Below are 20260 nucleotides of genomic sequence, written 5' to 3' on the forward strand. Positions count from 1 at the left end.
TATGTACTGTTGTTGTTGGTAGCAGTTTTTCTATGTCCTGTGTTTGTGAGTGTTTGTGAAATCGTTAATAATGACTCTGTTTCGTTTGTTCCCAGGGGGGAAGGAGAAGGCACTTTGGGAGTGCTTAGGCAAGAGGCCCGCGGGCATACATATACCCGTAGTATATTTACTGTCTAGGCACACTAGGTAAGACCTGGGCGGACCACCCCCTGTATTTTGGTTAGGGCACCAGTCGGTGTTAAGTTAGGTAAGTTAAGTGGGTAGGCAGGTTAGATAAGAGAGGGGGAACTTTGATATTTACTTTCTTTGCTTTGGTTCCGTCCAGCCCCTTTTCCCCATATTAGCGTGTAAGAAAATAAATTCTAGTAAACGGTAAATTCTGCTTTTGTGTCATCCTTACTCGCACCTACAGTCCATACCTCTTGCACTTCAGAGAGTTGAGTTGTAGCAGGGAGTTGCATTCCCTCTTCTCAGAGGCGTGCGTAACAATGGCTGTCAACTGTGGGACCTTATATAGACAGGTGTGTGCCTTTCCAAATCATGTCCAATCAATTGAATTTACCACAGGTGGACTCCAATCAAGTTGTAGAAACATCTCAAGGATTATAAATGAAAACAGGGTGCTCCTGCGCTCAATTTCGAGTCTCAGAGCAAAGGGATACTGAATACTTATGTAAATGAAATATTTCAGTTTTTTATTTGTAAAAAATGTCATAACATCTCTAAAATGTTTTTGCTTTGTCATTAGGGGGGTATTGTGTGTAAATTGATGAGGGGAGAAAAAAAGGACATTTTAGAATCAGGCTGTAAAGTAACAAAATATGGGAAAAGTCAAGGGGTCTGAATACTTTCTGAAGTCTAAAGTTTGGACACACCTACTCATTCAAGGGTTTTTCTTTACTTTTACTATGTTCTACATTGTAGAATAATAGTGAAGACATCAAAACTATGAAATAACACCTATGGAATCATGTGGTAAACAAACAATTGTTAAACAAATCAAAATATATTTTATAGAGGGCCTCCCGGGTGGCGCAGTGGACTAAGGCACTGCATTGCAGTGCTAGCTGTGCCAGCAGAGACTCTGGGTTCGAGCCCAGGCTCCATGGGGCGACATCTGATCATCACTCTCCATCTTGGTCAAATAGCCCTTAGATTGTCCTGTTGAAAAACAAATGATAGTCCCACTAAGCGCAAAACAGATTGGATGGAGTATCACTGCAGAATGCTGTGGTAGCCATGCTGGTTAAGTGTGCCTTGAATTCTAAATAAATCACAGACAGTGTCACCAGCAAAGCACCACCACACCTCCTCCATGCTTCATGGTGGGAACCACACAGGCGGAGATCATCTGTTCACCTACTCTGCGTCTCACAAAGACATGGCGGTTGGAACCAAAAATCTCAAATTTGGACTCATCTGACAGATTTCCACTGGTCTAATGTCCATTGCTTGTGTTTCTTGGCCCAAGCAAGTCCCTTCTTATTATTGGTGTCCTTTAGTAGTGGTTTCTTAGCCGCAATTCCACCATGAAGCCCTGATTTCATGCAGTCTCCTCTGAACAGTTGATATTGAGATGTGTCTGTTACTTGAACTCTGAAGCATTTATTTGGGCTGCAATTTCTGAGGCTGGTAACTGTCATGAACTTATCCTCTGCAGCAGAGGTAACTCTGCGTCTTCTTTTCCTGTAGTGGTCCTCATGAGAGCCAGTTTCATCATAGCGCTTGATGATTTTTGCGACTGCACTTGAAGAAACTTTCGAAGTTCTTGAAATTTTCCGGTTTGACTGACCTTCATGTCTTAAAGTAATGATGGACTGTCCTTTCTCTTTGCTTATTTGAGCTGTTCTTGCCATAATATGGACTTGGTCTTTTACCAAACGCATTAAGAAGGAAAGAAAGTCCACAAATTAACTTTTAACAAGGCACACCTGTTATTTGAAATGCATTCCAGGTGGCTACCTCATGCAGCTGGTTGAGAGAATGCCAAGAGTGTGCAAAAATGTCATCAAGAATTTGAAGATAATAAAACATATTTATTTGTTTAACACTTTTTTGGTTACTACATGATTGCATATGTGTTATTTCATAGTTTTGATGTCTTCAATATCATTCTACAATGTAGAAAATAGTAAAAATAAAGAAAAACCCTTGAATGAGTAGGTGTCCAAACTTTTGACTGGTACTGTATATATACAGAAAAAACCCTGTCATCAGACAAACACGACTAAACTGTAGTTGACGTGTACAGTAGGTGCTTGTTAGTGTGTGTATGCAGAATAGGGTGAGATCAGATGTGATGTGTATTAAAGGGAGTCTCAATGAAAGTCTTGGAATGAAAAGTCCCATTTTGTGTTTATTAAACAAACAAGTTTTAAATACACCATGTGAAAACCACACACGTCTCAACAAAAAAAATCCGCATAAACTTGATAAACTGCATTTACTCATTAAAAGTGTCTTGGGGAAAAAATTAAGTAGTTGAATGGAAGTAATGAAATAGGCATTTTCTGAACATCATATACAGTGCCTTCAGAAAGTATTCATACCCCTTGACTTATTCCACATTTGTTGTGTTACAGCCTGAATTGAAAATTGATTAAATATGTATTTTTTCTACACACAATAACCCATAAAGACAAAGTGAAAACATGTTTAGATATTTTAACAATTGTATTGAAAATTAAATACAGAAATATCTAATTTACATAAGTATTCACACCCTTTTGCTATGACACTAAACATTTAGCTCAGGTGCATCCAATTTCCATTGATCATCCTTGAGACGTCACTACAACTTGATTGGAGTCCACATGTGGCCAATTCAATTGTTGGGAATGATTTAGAAAGAAACACACGTGTCTATATCATGTCCCACAGTTGACAGTGCATGTCAGGATAACCGGTTTTATTTGTTTTTCAGGATATATACAGATGCTTCAAAGGAAAATAATCCAGTCAGCGGTAAGGTGGGAGCAGGGGTGTACAGTGCATTTGGAAAGTATTCAGACCCCTTCCCTTTTTTTCACATTTTGTTACGTTACAGCCTTATTCTAAAATGTATTAAATTAATTATTTTCTTCATCAATCAACACACAATACTCCATATTGACAAAGCAAACATTTTTGCAAATTAAATATCACATTTACATAAGTATTCAGACCCTTTACTCCATACTTTGTTGAAGCACCTTAGGCTGCGATTACAGCCTTGAGTCTCTCCATATTTTAAAATAAGGCTGTAACGTAACAAATTGTGGAAAAAGCGAAGGGGTCTGAAGGGCCTGAACACTTTCCGATTAACATTGAAATTTGGGATATACAGTGCAGAGTATGTAAGCGGTTAACTGATTGTGTCAGTGTATGCGGCCGAGTTGATGTCCATGATTATAGGTTTGAGATGGGTGGAGGAGTTGCAACCACTCAGTGGGGATCTGCTCTGATTCGGCTGCAGTGTTGAGTAGTCGGATAGAGTAGTCCAGGTCAGATAGGGGAGACTTGTTTGTGGTGATGATGGTGCTGTTATTGGGATTGGAGAGAATTGGAGTGGTGGTAAGCTTTTACTGGGTTCCCGCCTATGTGGATGTGGAGGGTAATGAAAAGGCTGATGTGGTGGCTAAGAGGGTAGTGAGGAGAGAGGGGGTAGATATTCAGGTCCTGCTGGGCCGCAGGGAAGTCAAGTCCTTGATCTGGGCAAAAGGGCTCAATCTTTGGCAATGGAAGTGGGATGCTAGTAGTAAGGGGAGGCAATTGTATTGCATGCATCGGTCAGTAAAGGAAGAGGTGGGGAGTACGGGATGTAGGACAGAGTTATTTGTGTGGAGTAGACTACGGTTTGGGCGCACAGGTTTGAATGTCACGTTGTGGATGATAGAGAGACATGAAACAGGTCTGTGTGATGAGAGTTTAGTGGAGGAAACGGTGGGGCATGTGTTGATATTTTGTGAACTGTATGACGTAGATAGCGAGAGATTGTGGGAAAGGGTTAGAGAGGTTGGACGGGGTTGGGGTTTTGTTCGTGTAGTGGTGGGTTGAAAGGGGAGACTTTCTTAGAGGAAAAGGACTAATGAAGAGAATTGAATGTAGGTAGGCCGTGACTGACCTCACACTCCAGTACGGTGGCGGAGTATGCACCTTTAAAAGTTGGATGCAATCCACCAACCCAATTTCAAAGAAGAAGAAGTGCATGTCAGAGAAGAAACTATAGCATGAAGTCCAACGAACTGTCCGTAGAGCTCCGAGTTAGAATTGTAATGAGGCATATATCTGGAGAAGGGTATAAAATAATTTCTAGAATGTTGAAAGTTGCCAAGAGCATGATCTCCATCATTGGGAAATTGAAAAATTACGAAACAATCCAGACTCTGCCTAGAGCTGGCCGTCCGATCAAACTGGCAAGAAGGACCTTGGTCAACGAGGTCCTTGGCTGAGATGGGAGAACCTGCCAGAAGGACAACAATCTCTACAGCACTTAACCAATCTGAGCTTTTTGGGAGAGTGGCCAGACAGAAGCCACTCCTGAGAAAAAGGCACATGACAAACAGCACGCCTGGAGCTACCGGTCTACGTGCAAGTTATGATTTTCATATGAACATTTTCATGGATAATAACATATTAAAATCATTGTCATGTGGTTAATCTAAATTCTATCGAAATGAAAATGATACAGATCTAAAAGTTCAAATGAATCTAATGCAAGAGCGCCTGTCTCTGCGTAATGGACACATTGTATGATACACCTTGAGCCATTGGCAGCTAAAGAACGTATACCAATGCAAGTAACTATTAATGACAACTAGGTAAAAATAGCCTACATAAAGCCAAAAAATAAAAACATTGAAGGTAGAAAATATCCTGATAAAAATAAATATTCTATAAATCACATTGGCTACGCATAGCAGTTTGTTCATGTTCTTTCAATTGTATTTAACTCTCTACTCCGCCTGTCTGCAAAGAACTTGAAACATTGTATCAACTATCAACTGGGTCCGGCCCGAAGCTCCAGCTTGCAAACTTGCAGCATTGTACAACTATTCTGGGTCCTCAGAGTTTCTCGCGCCAGTGAGTTCCGGACAGAGACAGCTTTTTCGCAAGGGATAAGAAGTAATCAGGTATTTGCCATTTTCACTGGATCAGAGCATTACATTTTTCCCTGTCACGCCTAGGCTCGGTTGTTTTCGAAAGGGAGAGAGATGGAAAGATTTTAAATACATTCGCTAGGTTTCCATCCAATTGGCGACAGATTTTCATGTGAATATTCTAAAATCTGCATAAAAACAATATGCACATTTTCCCATCAGAGGGGTGTGTCCAGTTTTACGTACACACAGTAAAAAGCCTTTCTTTTTGCAGATAACAAGCTGTATGTGATGAGGTAGTGCACATAAAAATGACTTTTGCGGTTCAATTCCCATGTGCCGATAAATTGGTTTCCATCTTATTTTCAACTCTACTGTTGGCTCTAGCCAACACCACGCAGATACAGTGAGGGTATATAGTCTACGTGATAAGATTATTATGGAGAAAAGAGCAAGATTATTTTTCTGTTAAACGGCAGCCAAACATCAATCATTATGTCACCAGAATAAGACCCTCAATATTTATTGGAAGGGAGCATCAAGCTCATCACCGTGAACTTGCACCACCCTGTTCATCCTAATTTATTTAATCTGGACCACACAACATATAATTGCGTGCCTCCAAGTTTACTTCGATATGATGAATATTATATCAATATTTGCGCATAAAAGCATTTTCACCGCCATTTCTCGCATTATTCATTTTACCGACACAAAGATCCCACGTTGTTTAGTGTATTTTGATTTGTCGAAATCTGGAAAGTTGACCGACAAACTTGCTGTTTCCATCAGGCCTGTAGTGAATATTTTGATCTGACATGTACTTTATTTATATAAAAGGGTTGGATGGAAACCTGGTTATTGAGGAACTACTGTCATTCTCAATGGATGTAAAAACAGACTTTGTTTAGGCTACTTGCTGTTTGAGGAGAAGAAAAAAATTACTTTGAGAAGCTCCCCAGCTCTTTAGTGGTGGTGAGTTAAGACAATCAGAAATACTATCAGACATCCCCAAATAGGCACATTTATACATTTGCGTGCAGGCCAGGTAGCCTAGGCCTACTTCTATGTGTAATCAGGTGAGCGTCCATACTCAACATTGACAGGAGCGCTCCAAACAAAACACAATGAATAAATAGCTATTTATGGAAAACCAATGCAATTTCGAACCAAATGCAAGTTCACTGATTTACTCCATTTTATCAAATTGCTTGGCTTGCCTTATGTTACCAATGTCTGGTCTATGTCTATGGTCTATGTGGAATGGTTTTTCTGCTGGTGTATCCTGAGGAGGCTCCATTCTGAGAACCTCTTGCGTACAGACAAACTGCCTTTCTCCCATGTGGACCTTCAGGTGCATCTTCAGCTGGTGCTGGTGGGAAAACCTCTTCTCACACTGGGGGCAACTGTAGGATTTCACCCCTGTGTGGACCGTCTGGTGCCTTTTCAGGCTTGATGAGTGGGAGAAGCGCATGTGACACTGGGTACAGCTGAAGGGTTTCACCCCTGTGTGGACCCTCTGGTGCCTTTTCAGGTTGCAAGCCTGGGCGAAGCGCATGTGACACTGGGTACAGCTAAAGGGTTTCACCCCTGTGTGGACCCTCTGGTGGATCTCCACCTTCTGGGGGCAGCTGAATCCTTTGCTACAGAACATGCAGAGGAACCGTTTCTCTTTACTACTGCCTGATGTGGCTCCCCCTCCCTGAGTCTGGGCTCTAGTCTGGTCGTTTGAGTTAAATACCTGATGGAAAAGAATGCGGCCGTGTGAATCGGATGGCCCCATCGACGTGGACACGGGCTCACGATCCCTGAGTGCGTGTAAAGGGGAGTGGGTCGTGATATTTGTATTTGTCTCTAAGCTTTCCCTGTAATCTAAAAAATCTCTGCCTTGTGAGTGTCCTTCTCCTAAGTGAGTCTCGTCTACATTCCATGTGGGAGGAGCGTCGCCCTCCACTTTCACTTTATCTACGACTATAACCTCCCCTTTCTTATCTTGGCACCCTTCAGAGTATACACTACTACTGTACCGGTTCCAGTTCCCTCTAGACAGATCAGTCTGTGTCTCTAAACCCAAGGGCATGTTGTCAGGGTCCGTCTCTGTAGTGTAAGAACATGACGGATCATTACCAGTTTCTAACACATCACCAGAGTCCCGATGGGAATGAACCGTCCTCTGGCTTGGGTTACCGTCTAGTAAATATTCTGAGCCGAGAGCAGGACAGCCCAGTGTCCCCAGCTCCAGTCTCTCTGGGTCTGATCTGTGTTCAGATCCTGCCTGTAAGAGCCTTTGTGTTTCTGTGACGGTCTCTGACTTGAGGATGGCGTTGGGCGTTCTACTGGCCTCCTTAATGCTGCATCGGGTCCTGGACTGGAGGGTGGAAGCAGTTGAGAGTTCTTCCGTGGCTACAAGGGGCGCCACTCCAGCCGCTGCTCCAGTCTGGATGTCTGTGCTGTGTTGTGGGTCCTCTCCTTCAGTCCTCTCCTGCTTGACCCCAGGACCTGCAGCCTCTGCAGACTGACACAAGGGGACGTTATTACCGGAACATGAGTTGATTGGATAACAATGTTGTAGGGAAGTCTCACAATGTCCGCTATGGCAGATAATGTTAGCAAGTGAATAGCTGAGAGGAGTCTTTCTGAAATAAACTGGCCACATTTGATGTACTGTAATTTTGATGTAATACTATTACACTAACCTCTATCACAATAACGTGCTGGGTTGAGGTTCCACTCCCCTCATCAACAGTGATTGGTTGGTCATCTCTCCATGTATTGTGGCCCGCTAGCTTCACAAAGCTCTTGTGGCCTCCAGTGAGATGTCCTTCACCTGAGAGAGTGATTGGAGGAAAGACGTGGTTAGGTTAGGTACTGTCAATGCTCAACGGTATATTGTATACTAGTAACAGTTTTTTGACACGGTCTAGAATTGGCAAGGATATAAGGTAACACTTCTCATAACTTCTTGTTAAACTATTTGTAGATCGACTGATGGTGTTCCATGCATCACATTGTTTTCGATTATTAAATACTAGGAAATGCAGTAAATCAATCATCTGGTTAGAATATGATGCGTCTTTGTGCAAGATAGCTAAGTAATCAGGGTAATAGCATACTATCCAAAAATGCTGGGTAACACATCTGAACACATGTGCAGAGGGGAACGGAAATGTACCTCTTGCCATACCTCTGTATCGGTCAGGGATCTTGACACTACCGAGACGACTGGCGCAGACGCGCTCCCGTGTCACCTTCAGTTCCAGTAGCTGTAATTTCCTTCGCAATGCCCTGTTTTCTTTCTGGCTTTGAGTTATTTCCAACCGAAACACTGCATAGTCGTCGTCTACGAGTTTACAGATCTCTGCCACGGCTGCATTCGCTAGCACCTCCATGATGGAGGCTATTTGAGCGTTAAAAACCATACAGTTAGCCATTGTTCGCTAGCTAGCGTAACCTAGATAACATCTATCAACCAAGTCCTGTCTCCAACGCGAATTAAAGACTACATGGGGTATGTATGTGATGCTGTGCAGTTAAACTAGTCATATTTTGAGTTCCATGCTGTTAAACGTCTAAATAAAAACGCTAACGTGAAAATTGTTCCTTGTCATTGTTTACTTCCGTTTCCACTGAAGAGAAAGGATGTTATTGGTGGCATCATTGGTCAAAGGGTGTGGCTAAATGGAAAAGGGTATGCGCGCTGTTTTTTGAAGTACGGTACTGCTTTACATTACACATCAAAACTTATATTCATGATCATTATCTTAAAGCGGTCGTCACTAACTTCCACAGACATAATTATAGCAAAACCCCGCCTAAAAAAAGTATCTTCTTAAAGGAAAGGTTCACCCATTTTGAATGTTATGTTGCTTTTGTGCACCTCTGGGTGATGTTCTAGCGATTCCAAGGGCCATTTCATATGTATCTGATTTATTGGCGTTCAAGCAGGCAGAAATCCGACCGGTATGACGTAGTGTTAAGTCTCTCGCTGCATTGGAAGTTAATAGCAATACGACTTTTAGATCGCGAATCATACACGTCAATCATACATGTCAGATTTCAATAATGGCCGATGTCGTAACTCGAGGAGGATGTCTTCTCTCGAATGAGCCATTGGTCATATTTTGCGATATTCCTACCTCGGGACATTTTGGGACGATTATGTCCCATTTCAAGTAACCACCTGCTGGCTTAAAGAAACGTTCAGTCATATAGAATGGAGGTTTAAAAACTACAGCTGCATATACATATTAGCCAACACAGCATACATTGCAATACAATCTTCTCTAAAAACAGCTGGGCAAAATATATACAATGTGCTCTAGAATAAGATGACCAGAGATTGATTTCTAAACCAGATGAGTTCTCATGTCAGCAGATTGCCCAATATCATGGTGGGCATGCATAATGTTGGATGCATTGGAATATACGGTATGGAGAATGATAGTCTGCAGGGTTACAGAAGAAGCAGTTGGGAAATTAATGTTTGAGCTTCATCTACTAAATGTTCAGTTAATGGGAATATATTTAGGTGGTTTAACGGATTAGCCTAACTTTCCAACTAACCTTTTAAAAGTTGACGTTGCCAAATTCTTGCCAATCTATTATTCTACTACTAACTATGATTGAGTGTGAGGAATGTTTTCCATAATGTCCGTTTAATGCGTATACATTCGAATAAAGAACATTATCACATTTAGTGTTTCACCATTTATTAAGTACAAAGACAAATAGAAAAGGTGTCTCGGGAAGTATTTGAAGTATCTAAATATAGTGTAACCTACCAATCAATGTATATTGGTAGTGCTTAAGATTGTGTGGTCCAGCGACGAGAACTCTACCATCTACGGCAAAAGCCTGGGCTCCTGACAGGGACAATATCATTATTATCACTGCATGTTACAACAGTAAAACACAATCTGTTTGTCACCTCGTCAAACTGATTCTACATTGAATTTAGTCTTCGAGATGCTCTAACAAGAATGTGTATCTGTAGTTGGTGATTTGGTGCGCTTCAATTCTAAAATGTACTACACTGTGTAGACTGTTGTGGTGGTTCATTTCTTTACTATCAAATGAGGAGAGTCAAACTTATCACACAAGTCAGAGTTATACTTAAACCAAATCTTTAATAGTGAGAGCTTTGCAATAGCAACGGCTGGTCGACGAATCACGGTTTCTGATGATCCGTTGAGAGCGCCGGTACAAAGATCTTTTATAGCCAAGATACACCCCTTTCAACCTAAATGACGAACAACAGATACATAGAATGGGTCACAAGGTTAAGATTTGTATGAAAGATACCTATAATACATAGCAGACAGTATCTGCTATGTCAACAGTTTTCATTGTATAGACCAGTGTCTGGCCCTCCTACTCCAAACTGGAACCATCTCTCCCTGGTACGGTATAGAACAGAAACATTAACTCATGCTCTGGAATGCTCTTTAGGTTTTAGCACCCAAAAGACATTGTAAATATCCTGTCAGTGTTATCTCCCAGAGGCCCATCTTCAGTAGAACACACACACAATAGTTAAGAATACTCTATTCTGTTGAAATAAAACAACCATGATGCAATAAAAGTATTATAACATAACCTTGCAATTTTTCCTCTCACACTGTGTAAGACAAAACCCACAAAGAAAAGACAACAGGCACATGCATATGTGGTCTCAATGTCTAATAGTGAAGTCAGGGCTAGTTCAAACTGCAAAAGGATGGTTCTCCTCACAGGTGAGTGAATAAGCTGAGCCTATGCTTACTGAATAGCATTTGGGAGCGGGACACAGGGCAGGAGAGCTGAATAGATCATGAGAGACAACAGATAAGAATGAATCAAAGAAATCACAGCAAAGGATTGTAGTTTATTAGCTAGAAATGAAAATCCTGACAGTCAAAACAATTACAACAACTAGGCTAACGATAGAGGCAGGGTGCTCTGCATTCTACTCCAACTTAGCTACAGTTTGTACACCAGATAATGTGATATGGATACCAAAAATCTTTGGTTATTACTGGACATTGCATGTTTGTCTATGAAAAACGCAGCCATAGATTCTTCAACTAATCTGGTGTTGCCGATACTCTCTTCGTTCTCGATTCGTTCTCGATGGAAAACAGTGCTCAATGAACAGCATTCCTACATTGGTATTCCTCTTGTCCAGATGGGACCCTGTGCTACTGGGTCCTGGACTTTCTGACGGGCTGCCCACAGGTGGTGAAGGAAGGAAACAACATCTCCACCCCACTGATCCTCAACACTGGGACCCCACATGGGTGCGTTCTCAGCCCTCTCCTGTACTCCCTGTTCACCCATGACTGCGTGGCCATGCACGCCTCCAACTCAATCATCAAGTTTGCAGACGACTGCCGTGCTCAGAGGCATATACTGTAGGCCTAAAGGCCGAAATAATAAGAAGACAGTGGCAGAATAAATTCAACCACACCTTTTGTTTTATCACAAAACCATATAGCAACCTCTGTCCAGTTAAGTCCACAAAGTATATCACATGTACAGTAACAGACAGTTACATGACCTACAGCATGGTCAAGCAAGTTAATGTTTCTGAAATTTTCAGACCACTAGAAATCAGGAGCTGCCTCCACTATTCCAGCACCATTTGAAACTTCAACATCATATAACCAACTCTGCTTAGTCTAATACAATGACAACTAAAAGATACCAAAAACAATTTAGTCCAATCAACATAGGCTAAATATGATGTGGTTGTCCATGGTTCTGATTTCTCTGTGTGTGTGTGTGCGTGCGTGCGAGTACAAAAACATGTTGACTCACCCTACTTGTAGAGATACGCCAATGCCATCCTCCTCTCATGTTGACAAAACAATTTATCACTCTGTCATACAGTACACACTTTTATGTTTTGTTGTCCTAGACTACCTGGCTAAAATGTTTGCTTGCTAGCCTAACTTCCATTCATGGGCAAGGTAAGCTAGTTAACATTAGCCTTGTACATTAGGCACATATTAGGTACATTAGGTACATATAGGTGAATGCACCAATTTGTAAGTCGCTCTGGATAAGAGCGTCTGCTAAATGACTTAAATGTAAATGTAAATATTGAACTTCCATCCTCTCAGGCCAGAGACACAACAATGTATTAATAATGGTTGGATCAGAATCACCAATCTGGCCAATCATTGGCCAGTACGGAGAATTAAGTAAAATGCCGCCCAAGGGTAGATTCAAATATTACAGTTGGGAGTGGGTTAAAATGTACAAATTCACAGCGCCGAATGGTCCAAGTAAGATTTGCCAGATTTGATCAAATGTTGATCATTTATTGTTCCGAATAATCTAATTATTTCTAAGTGTACAGTGTTTACCAATTCACTTGAGCCATAATTTGGTAAAGGGAGTTTCCTTCCTTTTCCAAAACAACAATGAGACTGTAAGAGATTAGTTGTTTTGGGGGGTTGGTTAATCTGTTTACACCAGTTTTGATTGGTTTGCTGTTTAGTACTTGGCAGCATTTGCCTGGCCAGCAAGAGAACATAAAAGTAAGTATTTTGAAAAAATGTGCACGGATTGACATTGCCAACAAACGGAAATGTGTTCAGAATAAATAAATATACACAATATGTAAAAACCAGCTCCTCCCTCGCCAAGGACCAATGATCTCGAAAATTTAAGCAGATTTAATGCTTTGGCCCTCCACCTAGGTTCGAAGGAAGCCAAGGAAACTTAGGTGAATTTTAATTCTAAATGATAAACAAGCAAATAAAAAGTCAACATATCAAAAGGACATGATTTTTCATTAATTAACAGATTTCATCACCTGTTTTTAGTACATAAAGGAACAGGTGCCACCTGATTATGTCAAATAATGTTGGGGGGTAGGGGGTGTTATAAAGGTGTTAAAAAAAAACAGGGACATTATATTTGTTACGAATTAGAACAAAATAAAAACCTAATTCAGATGGGAAATATGGTGTTACACTTTCATAAGTGTTTTGGATATGCCAGCACACCAAACAACATGTCTGTATCATGTAAGAATGTGAGTGTATCCAGACACTCAAACGATGGATTTAATAATCCCAAAAACACACAGTTTTACCAAGACACTTCACATAACTATAATATTTCAGCTAAAGAATGGTTCCCAGATATCCCCTGTGTACATCTCAAGCCACACTGCTACAATTTCTCCCCATTGTGGACACTGCTATGTCTGATAAGGTTACTCAGGAAGGAGAAGCTCTTGTAACATAAGCTCCGTTTATACCTGGTTCTAACTTGCGTCCTTTGTCCTGATCATGTCCACATTCTGATTGTGCCCATATTTCTAAGACCGGTGTAGACAATCAAAAGGTGGCAAGTGGCACCATTAACTGATTACATCAATATGTGATAGCTTATAGTTCATACTCCCAATGGCACAAATGAATGAAACTCATGCCTGTTGGTGGCACTTGATAATATCCCAATGTCATGGGGATTATCTGATTTGCCCAAACAGACAATCTCTCACCTGAGCCGCCACAACCGTCCTTTACTGTCCATGCTTTGTCCATTTGATCTGTGCTGCAGCAACATGTTCGCTCTGCTACTGAACGGCAGCCGGGAACCGGAGCACCAAGTCTAGGTCCAAAAGGCTTCTTAACAGCTTCTACCCCCAAGCCATAAGACTCCTGAACAGCTAATCAAATGGCTACCCAGACTATTTGTATTGTCCCCTCCACCCCCTCTTTTACGCTGTTGCTACTCTGTTTATTATCTATGCATAGTCACTTTAACTCTACCTACATGTACATATTACCTCAATTACCTCGACTAACCTGTGCCTCCGCACATTGACTCTGTACCGGTACCCCCTGTATATAGCCTCGCTATTGTCATTTTACTGCTGCTGTTTAATTATTTGTTACTTTTATTTTCTATTTTTATTTATCTATTTTTTACTAAATACTTATTTTTCTTAACTGCATTGTTGGTTAAGGGCTTGTAAGTAAGCATTTCACACCTGTTGTATTTGGCGCATGTGACAAATACAATGTGATTTGATGAGAGACGTTTAGATGTGATCTCTCCATGGTCACTCTACGTGCTCGGTCTCCGGACAACAACTCATGCAGCACTCCTGAGAGAAAGGCGGCATCTTTGACACAGGTTTCATGCTCAGACTGGGGGGGATGGGGTTTATTTCACACTGATCTGGTCAAATTCCTTTCATGCATTGAGCTACCGTCCTATCACCATGACCTTGAAGGAAGACAGACCAGAACAACAGTTTAGGAAACTTGTGATTCAGAAATTCAAGACAAATTATTCACTGTATGGCGTATTACATTTTCCAACATTCTTAATACAAATGTCTAAAAGAAATGTCGAGGAAAATAACAGAACAATTTTAAAACCGTTTGGCAAGTTGACTTATACTTCCCTTTTATATTTGGCAATCTTTCCGCAGAGTTACAGGATCAAGGAGTTCCTGTTGAGAAATCTCAACAATACAGCAGACCCAGTCTGGTGAGATTGTATTTGGGCTTTTTTATTTCCGGAGCTCTGTTAATGGATTTGGGTACCTTCACACTAAACACAGCAGGCCTCAGGAAGAATTGCAAAGGGAGAGATACAGAATCATTGTTAAACTCATCTGAATACTTGGTACTGGACATTCCAACAGTCCTGAAAGATTTTTAAAAAATATATTGTTTTCACTATGCTACATTCTAATCCAGTCAAAAAAAGTACAAATTCTCAATCTTAATCAGTCCTAAAAAAGGAATATTCTGTACTACTAGGTCTCCCTCCTTTTTTCCAATCCAGCCTTTTAAAAATATTTGTTATTTTTATTTAACTAGGCAAGTCATTTAAGAACAAATTCTTATTTACAATGACAGCCAATGACAGTGGGTTAACTGCCTTGTTCAGGGGCAGAAGGACAGATTTTCAGCTCTGGGATTTGATCGGGGATTTGATCAGTAACCTTTCGGTTACTGGCCCAACGCTCTAACCACTAGGCTACCTGCCGCCCCAAGCTTACTGTATTTTGCTAGGAAGCCTCGATAAAACCATGCGTTCATATAATCATACTGGAAACATCAGATGATACAGGGTCCCATTAAGCGAAATAGGCAGCTACTAAAGTAAACAATCCCAGAGCTCCTTTCACTTGTAATCTTATGGTCTAGACCTGTTGCATTGACATATGGCTTGCTTCTGTACTTTCTGTCCCTGGGCCATCAACTAGTCAAAATATTGTAGCGACCCGGACAGACAGCTGTGTGTTATGTGTTAGGCTATTAGTTGGTTGTGTTGTACTTACCAGTACCCAGTGTTCACGGGGTACGACATGCCAATCAACCTGCTATCTGCCAATCATGGGAATGCCTGGAATGTTCTGATGCCGGGCTTCCTGGTGGTTGGCGGAGTGGCGTGGAGGGGGGTTGGGCAGGGGGATGGAGCATTGGAAGTTAAGACCAGGTTTAGCCATTGTTCTTTCTCTTACATCTGGGCCTCACAAGAGAAGGTCGCGGTTGGTTTGTGGGGTATCCTTAATTTATTTGGCGTGAGCTACGGCAAAACAGTAGCCTGTGTGAAGTTAATAAACCGTAAATTTGTAAATTCAATCCTCTGTCTGGACAATTGTTCCTTTATGATCTAGTCCGGTCATTACAATATGAAACCTGTTGTTAAACAAATCTGCTAGGGCCTACAAAAAAATTGGTGCTGGTTTATAGGCACTTTTTTCCCCCAACAGCCCTGGTACTAAAAACATTTCTTATAATCTAATTACTTCAATTTTGGACAGTGTTCCACGGAATGGAAACATTATTTTTTATATGAAATTACCTTTTTACTGAAATCTCTGATATCATTCAAACTATCAAATTGAGAAAGAATAATTGGAAATCATCATGCCAGATTGACAAAAAACGTATCCAATTCAATTACATAAAACAGACATAGTGCTGTCATGACGTTGCCTGCTTGGGTATTGCAAACCCCATCCCCCTCTCCCTGCCTTTCCCTTTCCTCCTTCAACCCATGCTGTGATCACTGAGAGACGTCGTAAATTCCTTAGAATCTCCTCATGGCCAAACAGTATTAAGAGAGAGGGTAAACTTTCAGGACAAAGGAATTTTCTCCCACCTCACAGAACTTCATGTTCCTGCAAAAGTATAAAATATCGGTGGAGAGTCCAGCTATTAACATGCCCATTGGTCACCACGGGGGAAACTCATGAGAGACTGTGGGACTACATTACCATATCGCTGTTTATATAATAACCTCAGATATGAGGTTTACATCTGTTTGTTGTATAAAATGAATGAGTGAGTATGATACTGTTTGTATAATTGTGTAATATGATTTTGGACTGTTTAATTAAGAAAAATACAAATCCCTTTTGATTTGAACTAAACCCGAGGACCCGCCCCTGAGCCAGTTGGGTCAGACATCCAAGGACAGCCCCTTCCTGCTATCTGAATAAAAGTCGACTCTGAGAAATTACCATTAGACCATGTTTTCTCTCCATGGGGAGAACGAAGGTTAACTTCTTGAGAATACAGGGGGTGCTGTTTTCGCATTAGCATAATTGCCTCTACCGAGTACCTAACCCGGATTCGGGAGCACCCCCCCCCCCCCCCCCCCCCCCCCCCCCACACTGATTAGCATCGCTAGCATAGCGTCACAATTAAATAGTAGCATCTAAATATCATTAAATCACAAGTCCAAGACACCCAATGAAAGACACAGATCTTGTGAATAAAGCCACCATTTCAGATTTTTAAAATGTTTTACAGGGAAGACACAATATGTAAATCTATTAGCTAAACACGTTAGCAAAAGACACCATTTTTTTACTCCAACAGTTTTTTCCTGCGTCAGTAGCTATCACTAATTCGACTAAATGAAAATATATATAGCCACTAACCAACAAACAAATTCATAAGATGACAGTCTGATAACATATTTATGGTATAGCATAGTTTTTTTTTTTTAAATGTGCATTTTTCAGGTATAAATCACAGTTCTACATTGCAGCTGCAATCTGATATAGTGCTGATGCAGCCAGAACAATTACAGAGACCAACTTCATATAACTAATTACTTGTCTTAAAACATTTCAGAAAAAATACACAGCGTACAGATATTGAAAGCCCAACATCTGGTGAATCCAAACAATATTTCAGATTTATTAAATGTTTTATAGCGAAAACAAAATGTAGCGCTAAATTAGCATATCCACGCCAGCCAGAACCAGCTGGGCGCGCCCGACCAGTTCACATGCACGACAGATATATGAAATAACATCGTAAATTGGGTCTTACTATTGCTGATCTTTCATCAGAATGTTGATAAAGGTGTCCTTAGTCCTGATGAGTCGTTCAATCCATTCACAATGGCAACTTTCCCTCTTCATTTAGCGTAGGTACTGGTCGACTAGCACGGTTCTGTCCAAAGTTAAAAAACTCACAGAACGGAACACGGCAAAACTCCCGAAAAAATTCAAATAATCTGATTAAACTATATTGAAAAAACATACATTAAGATGATATGGTCACATGTATCAAACAAACTTCGAGACGGAGATAGTTTTCATCCGTAACGGCAGCATAACAAAAGACAATTGCACCTCTAAAACGCGCGTTTCAGAAAACCGGAAGTTGTCGGTCACGCTAAAGAAATAGGTCTTATTTCACGTCAGTACAAGATAAACAAAAAATTTCTCCTCTGACGTCTTCCTGACACCCAGAGGAAGACGAATGAAGTGTGTTTCGGGTCATAGGTGGCGTGACCATATATAGGCAGAGCGTTGAAGCGAGCATACACATCTTGCAATCTTCTTCTTGCTCAGGGAAAGTGCTGTCAAATGACTTGTGTTTCACTCAGAGACAAAATTGAAACGGTTTTAGAAACCATAGCTTGTTTTCTATCAAATGTGAGACCATATGCTGACACATGCACATTTGTGGCCTGCTGGAGGTCATTTTGCAGGGCGCTGGCAGTGCACCTCCTTGCACAAAGGCGGAGGTAGCGGTCCTGCTGCTGGGTTGTTGCCCTCCTACGGCCTCCTCCACGTCTCCTGATGTACTGGCCTGTCTCCTGGTAGCGCCTCCATGCTCTGGACACTACGCTGACAGACACAGCAAACCTTTTTGCCACAGCTCGCATTGATGTGCCATCCTGGATGAACTGCACTACCTGAGCCACTTGTGTGGGTTGTAGACTCCGTCTCATGCTACCACTAGAGTGAGAGCACCGCCAGCATTCAAAAGTGACCAAAACATCAGCCAGGAAGCATAGGAACTGAGAAGTGGTCTGTGGTCACCACCTGCAGAACCAGTCCTTTATTGGGGGGTGTCTTGCTAATTGCCTATAATTTCCACCTTTTCTCTATTCCATTTGCACAACAGCATGTGAAATTTATTGTCAATCAGTGTTGCTTCCTAAGTGGACAGTTTGATTTCACAGAAGTGTGATTGACTTGGAGTTACATTGTGTTGTTTAAGTGTTCCCTTTATTTTTTTGAGCAGTGTACATATTAAAGCCACTAAATACAGGCTTTAAAGTCACAACAAGCCCGACTTGAAATATGAAAATACCCTGCGCATTAAAGTGTTGACCACAAATGCAAACTGTCAGATCAATCCTAAAAATAATGCATTGAAATAAATGACATGCAATCAAAGGAATGACTTACAATCATCAAAGAAGCATACATGTTTATTTAGTTCTCTCGGGGTGACAGGTTTAGCCGAACAGAAATCTAGATTTTGCTGTTTTGAAGCAAGCACGGTCATCCTCAGCATCAACTGCAATCGGCTGGCGTGGGTCTTTCTCCAACAGTCTTGTGGAGCTGTGCTTGGCCTGAAGGTGCTTCTTGATATTTTATGTTGGCACAGTTTTTATGTTTTTTCTCCTTTTATTCTACCAATTCAAAATAATGTGAATACTTCCACGATGTTCCACGGCTGTTGTCTCTGCACCTTGCTAGCTTACCGCCACAACGTTCCTGAAGAAACAGGAAGTGTGTGAACTTGGGAAAAGATTTTCATTTTTTGGAGCCCAAAAAACAAAACAAAGAAAAAAGTAACAATTTGCTTATTTGAAAAAGTAACTAATTAACAGATTACTTCATTTGAAAAACTACTGCGTTAAGTTACTCTTTACTACAAAAAAAGTAATTTGAGTACTCTACACCCAACACTGCTGTGGAATCACTTTAACATTAGGCTGCAGCACCCAGCTCTCGCAACATGCACTGTTGCCTTCACCATAAATCGTATGCAGTCAATCACACATTGTCAGCACATGCATACCCATTTTATCCTGCTTACATGAAATAATCAGAACAGTGCATCATCATATGCAGTTTCACCAAAAGGTCCTTCCCTCCTGTTCATAAAAAGGTCAAAGTGCCCTGTCTGTAATTTGGAGTTTCATCCTGCTGAGACAATTTAATCCTTCACCTCAGCCATATCTGTCAGACGGAGCTTCAATGTAATCCTTCACTCTAGCTACCATGATTGTATAGCAATACACAACACCCCAAAAGTTGCGAAAAGAGCTCTCTTGTGACATACACATACAGACAGTCATGCAGCACTCACAACCCAGGAATATATGAAGGAAACACACTTACCAATGCTTTCCACACCAAACAGTTATCCGATTCACGTCAGTTCTTTGCCAAATTGGTGGGGTCACATACAGAGACAAGTGTGGTCACTACTTTTAACATTAACTTTACAGGTGAGGTGCGACTATATCAAATGAATCTAATTCTAAATTAAAATGATAGAGCACTCACCTCTTTTGTCACGTGTCCTCCGGTGATGAGAAGCCCACCCTGCTTGCAGCGCCAATGTTATGAATTGAAAACTGGTCAGTTTGGAGAAATGCTAGATGTAAAATATAAGGTGAACAACTTCTATATTTTAAAGGTCTAATAGAAAATACAGACATATAGGGAAGACAGACACTTACCTCTAAGAGGTTAGCAGAAAATCTCCTCCCCCTCCAGTGGGGAGGAATGACCTAAATATTCTTGCCTTATCTGTTTGCGGTTTCACCCTTCTGTGCCTTGTGCCAAAGCATTAAATCAAGGCAGAGACCTTGGGGTTGAATAGACTATACATTTGAAACATCTTAAAACGCTTAACAACGACACTTTATAAAGGGCTTTATAAAAAAAAATCTTGATTCAAGTA

At 41.0% G+C, this 20260-nt stretch overlaps 1 protein-coding gene across 2 annotated transcripts; it reads right to left on the reverse strand.

The window, feature by feature from the left end:
• Positions 1-2336: 2336 nt before the first annotated feature.
• LOC129841195 (zinc finger protein 37-like) lies at positions 2337-8723 on the reverse strand. 2 transcript variants are annotated; one of them, XM_055909353.1, is made up of 3 exons: positions 8263-8723; positions 7775-7905; positions 2337-7593 (listed from the first exon to the last, which is right to left on the reverse strand). In XM_055909353.1, exons 1-3 carry the CDS (start codon positions 8507-8509, stop codon positions 6268-6270), a joined length of 1704 nt encoding a protein of 567 aa, XP_055765328.1. In that variant the 5' UTR covers positions 8510-8723; the 3' UTR covers positions 2337-6267. The 2 variants fall into 2 exon arrangements, with proteins under 2 accessions (XP_055765328.1, XP_055765327.1); XM_055909352.1 differs by having other exon boundaries at positions 8251-8723.
• Positions 8724-20260: the final 11537 nt, after the last annotated feature.

This window comes from Salvelinus fontinalis, chromosome 42, assembly GCF_029448725.1.
Source record: "Salvelinus fontinalis isolate EN_2023a chromosome 42, ASM2944872v1, whole genome shotgun sequence".
Taxonomy (NCBI): domain Eukaryota; kingdom Metazoa; phylum Chordata; class Actinopteri; order Salmoniformes; family Salmonidae; genus Salvelinus; species Salvelinus fontinalis.